General features: G+C 39.6%; 2 protein-coding genes across 3 annotated transcripts in view; both read right to left on the reverse strand.

The window, feature by feature from the left end:
* LOC107747450 (zinc finger protein 501) overlaps nt 1-2383 on the reverse strand; it is a 7270-nt gene extending 4887 nt beyond the window's left edge. The window contains exon 1 of one of the 2 annotated variants that reach the window (XM_016561952.1): nt 2251-2383. The gene's annotated coding sequence lies outside the window, so the exon portion shown is untranslated. Of the gene's footprint in view, nt 1-2241 lie in introns of both variants that reach the window. The other variant, XM_016561953.1, reaches the window with a different exon arrangement.
* Nucleotides 2384-4460: 2077 nt separating this feature from the next.
* Nucleotides 4461-5072, reverse strand: part of LOC107747447 (storkhead-box protein 1-like) — a 21695-nt gene continuing 21083 nt past the window's right edge. Inside the window, exon 4 of the mRNA XM_016561950.1 lies at nt 4461-4693. Coding sequence (XP_016417436.1) covers nt 4546-4693 — 148 coding nt within the window. The 3' untranslated portion in view covers nt 4461-4545. The remainder of the gene's footprint in view (nt 4694-5072) is intronic.

Genomic DNA, 5072 nt, shown 5'->3' on the forward strand with positions numbered 1-5072 from the left:
TCGTCGGTAGCCCCCCGGGATCACTTGATCGTTCGGCGCCGGACCGCGAACTTAACCACCCATAACTCCCGAACCCCGGGGGCTATCGACGCGGGGGTGGTCTCATTCGAAAGCGGGCCTCTAGACGTACACTGGATTCGTGTTCGAGAGGGTTCCTCGAGCTGAAGGAATCTCCCGAATTTGGTGCGGATTCGCCGCGCCGTTAAGGAGATATGGTTTCAATGGTTTTCCATAGACATAAGCTTTAAAGCGTTTCATCCAGGTCGCCAGTAGCAAACAATGGAGCGCGCTCTGCTGGACAAACTAAGTAATTACACCATTTCAAGCATTTTATCGGCGTTATACGTTCTGTAAAAAAAAAGGTTCATATCGGCGGCATATTCGCCGATACCGATATATCGGCGACAGGCTCATATCAGCCGATAATATCGGCAAAACGATATATCGGTCGGGCTCTACATCAAACTACACTTTTATCTATTTGTTTACTTTGAATACGTGCGAAAATTACATATTGTGCCTTTAAGTGAATTTCTGCTATTTCATGTGACAAATAGGCCTAAACACAGCTTTAAATAAATCAGGGGTGTCAAACTCAGTTCCTAGGGGGCCACAGCCCTGCAGAGTTTAGATTCAACCCTAATTAAATGCACCTGATCCAGCTAATCAAGTCCTTCAGACTTATTTGAAAACTACATGGTATGTATGTTGGAGCAGGGTTGGAACTAAACCCTGCAGGGCTGCGGCCCTCCAGGAACTGATTTTGACACCCCTGACAATGAACAATAGGCAAATTATACATTCAGACATAAGCTTGAAATCTACACAAGTTACGAGGCTGACACAAACAAACATAACAATCAACATCCTTTTAGGTAGAAAAGAGGGCTGCATAGACAAACAGAACTGGGACCTGGACTATATGCACCACAGCTTGTAAAAACATTTTATTAAAAATTGTAAACAAAACATGAGGCTGATCTAGAAACAATCATAAAAGCTAGTTAGCAGAAAATATCTTTGGCTACAATTTGGCTAAGGTTAGCCTATGGGCAGTTTATATTTGGCTAACTTGACAGGCTAGGTATAAATTAATCTATAGTTCAGATATTCAAATGCCTCAAGCCAAATGAACACTGATTCACAAAGAAAACCTTTAAACATGCCATCAATTTATACTTAAAACCATGTTTACAACTTTCACACAGCTGGTTTGTCACTGTTGGCTAGGTTAGCTGGCTAAATAGCTGCTAGTTAGCTTCCTTGAGCATGTATTATCAGCTAACTAGCTGGCTAACTAGCACAGCTAGATCACAAAATAATATTGAATTAATAAGCTGACAGCCCGCCTTAAACTCTAAAGTTTACTCATCATTTGTCAGTCATACATGCATGTCTTAGTGTCGTAAAGTCATGTAGAGACTGATACAACAGCTTCGAGAAGACAAGGCGTTTAACGGTGGGCATCTTGTGCGCCAGAGGTTGGAACAGCTAACTAGCTGTAAAATGGCCGCCGCGACTAGCTTCCGCCCCTCATGTAAGCACGCAGAGGCAACATACGACGTGAGCAAATGCAAATAAACTAGGTCATGTTAGTTGACTAGTTTTGTTGCTAGCTGGGAAGCTGTGCTGTCATAGCTCTAAAAAGTAAAGATATCGGTACATAAACAAGACAAACAAACTCGAGTTAATGGCTAATCACAGTTGTACGCTATTCGCGAAAGCCCGGGAAAGGCGCCCCCTTCTTACATAACGTGTTTTTGTTTTGTGGCGTCGAATTAAAAAAATACCATGTTCCCAACGTCTTTGGTGGCTGCTATTCTGAAATCGCCCAAATCATTTGGCACGAGCATAGCGTTGCTATAAGCTGCGCTTATCATGCTATAGCCCTAGCCCATTTTTAGCTGCGTGAAACAAACATGGCCTGTCTACCTGCTAAGCTGCCTCGCTAGCGGAACACTAGCTGCCCCCGCCGCCATTGCTACAGAACACCTCGGAACTTCGTGACGTCCACAATCCATCGGTAGCGCCTACCGAGCGCCACTAATCGCAGCGAGCTCATAAAATGTGTCAAGATACAGCATTCGCCACGACGAATGACATAACGTTAATTAAATAACAACCTTGTATCAAATATAGCACGCTAGTTAGCCAGCTAAGTTAACTAGCAAGGGTAATCTTAAAAACCCTGATGCACATACACATTAAACGTTCATATATTAACGTAATTTTTTTTTTTACATTTCCGACCTCTTTGCCCTTTAAAGGCTCTTTTGCGAGATGCGCTGCTGGTCGTCGCGGCGTAGTCAACGGCCTGAAGATCTTCGCTCTGTTGCGTCTGTTCTCTCTCTCTCTCTCTCTCTCTCTCTCTCGCCCTCCCTGCGCACGAGCACAAAAAACAAAGCGGTGAAGAAACAAGCGCTCGCTCGCCCCCTATCGTCCTGGCGGAAGGCACATTCGCCTTCAGGCCCAACTAAAACAATATAACAGGATAACACTTTACAAGTAGGAAAAATCATGGGCTAACAAAGAATAATACTTTTAAGGCATTTATTAAACTTGGTTAATATCAATTTCTTTTTTAAACATTTGAAGTTGTATAAACTAACATGAATGTAATTATGAACTGACATAAACAATACATGAATCTAGATGTTATGATTAAATGCTAATTGTTTGTTTATATCTAATGCATTACTAATGAATTGAACCTTATTAAAGCATTACCAAAATAGCAATGCATTGCTCACCTAATTCTAAATAAACTTTGGCTGATACTTAAATGATTCCATATAAAAGTATACTGTGGCCTACATTCATGAGCTATCATGAGCTATTTAAACTGTAATCGTTTTCATGCGTAGCTTATCTGACAGAAAAAGAAAAGAAAAAAACACATGTAAACCCACTTTTTTAAATGTGATCTTGTCGTGCTAGAAATAACTATTAGGATGTGTTGCCGCCATGGCTGATATCATGTGAGGGACATTAAACATTAAAAGGATGAGTGGATATGCTGTGGGCATGAGCAAACATGGCTTCCTGAAACATAGACTGTGTTCCCACCGTGATCAGGGAACACTAGGGTGCGCCCTTTCCCTTAAAACGTTTGAGAAACACAAGAACCAATGCTTGTTGACGATTTCTGAGGGAAAGGGTAAAGACAAATACAGTGTTGGTATGTTATATTAAAAGAGAAACACAACACTTTAAAACTAGCTTGTGTATTTACGCTATTATTTGTCAATTTAGAAATCTAGAGTGCTACGAACCTGGCTACATTATGCAGATTTAATGTCACTGACCTCATAAATAAGAGTGATTTTAGCCTACAGTATGCTTGTGCTGTCTTTTATGAACACAGGAAGGATTTAGCCTTTGTTCTCTGCCAGTGAGGCTAAACGAAACATGACACAGTCAGCCATCATTCAATACCTGTCATTCAGCAACCCCATCTGCTGAGCTCCTGCCTGAACCTGTAGAGCTTCTCACCTCAGCCCCCTGGTTAAAAGTGCTGGAATCAAACTGTGTGTGGCTTAGAAGTGAATCTAAAATAGATGGGTCCATGTCCCATCCCATTTTTTCAGTGCCATATAATGTGTCTGTGTTTCACACAATTTACAACAGCTATGGCTACCTCTGCTTGCCTTTGTCAGTGTGAATGTTGGATTAACTGTTGGATTAACTGCAGGCCAATCGTGAATTTTTCATGACTGTCAATGGCAGTGCCATTGTAAAGGCAAGCTTTGTTGTAAAAAGTCAACAAAGACCACAAGCAACATTTTGATGAATGCAGTGTATTTACCAACATTCAGCTGTACTGGAGGCCAATCTGTTCATTCGTAGAGGTACATGAAAAATGTCAAGATAATGTGAGGAACTAGATGTAAAAACCTGTATGTGTGCTTCAGGCTCACATTAGTTTATTAGCTTATTAGAAATGATCATATTTATCTTACACACTGCAGTATGCCTTGAGTGGTATGAGTTACATTATAGTATGATTAAATATATATTCTTAAACATTGCTTGATTTAGAAAATACATTAAATTAAGTTTAATGTACAGTTGGGAAATGTTATTTTCAAGTTAATACAAAAACATATGCCTTATTTCTCATGCTAACAGACTTATTCGGATATTTTTTCAAGGCCATGTCTGTTCCCCTGCAAAATGTAATTCAGGTTTGACCCATTTGTGTACATTGTTTATTCGAGGCCAGACGTATATCTAACAACAAGAAATAAAAAGAGAATGACACCATTTATCAACATTTTATTTCTGCAAATTACCTACCATTTGTACATAGATCAAACAACAAAACAACAAAGGATCCATGTACAAAAAGATGTTTTCTGGAAAAAAACAAACATTATTAATCAGTTCAAATGTAAAACTGTAACGAATTAAGTATATAAATGCACTACCTACATTCAGTTCCTAGTTTTTTTTCATGGGGGGGGGGGGGGATTTACATTTGTTGGATTATATAAATTTTTTACATAATATAACTATACCCAGATGCTGAGCTACGTTTTAATTTGCTTAAACATTCATGACAGGTGAAAGTTTGAGGAGTGAACTCTGAGGGTGAATGCCGTTGGAGTGGAGCTTTTCAAGGTTCTGCAGGAAACCACGATCTTTCAGTCCTTTAAGTATTGCTGAGTTACTGGAGGTTACACTCATATGTGTCCTGCAAATAATCAATGAAAAAGCTAAATATTTAATCTTGGATGAAATCCATAAAACTTTCAGATATGTATCTCCAAATGTAAATAAATGGCAAGTGTTACTGGCAACCATGAACCCTTGAGCTGTACTTAAGAGCTTGGTTTTAAAATAAATATTTAAAGCTGCAGTTCATAACTTTTTTTGGTTAAAAATTATCCAAAATCAATATTTGAGCAAGTACATAACCAGCCAGTGTTCAAAACTACCGCCTTACTTTAGCCCGATTCACAACGGCTAGCTTATAATAATGTTTTCTAATTGGAGTGGTACGGGTAGGTTTTCGCGGGAAATTGGAGCATGCTGCTGCGTCATTACGTCACGTCTGTAAACATAAAGAAGTT

This window comes from Sinocyclocheilus rhinocerous, unplaced genomic scaffold (genome assembly GCF_001515625.1).
Source record: "Sinocyclocheilus rhinocerous isolate Xijiao unplaced genomic scaffold, SAMN03320098_v1.1 scaffold2664, whole genome shotgun sequence".
Classification (NCBI taxonomy): Eukaryota; Metazoa; Chordata; class Actinopteri; order Cypriniformes; family Cyprinidae; genus Sinocyclocheilus; species Sinocyclocheilus rhinocerous.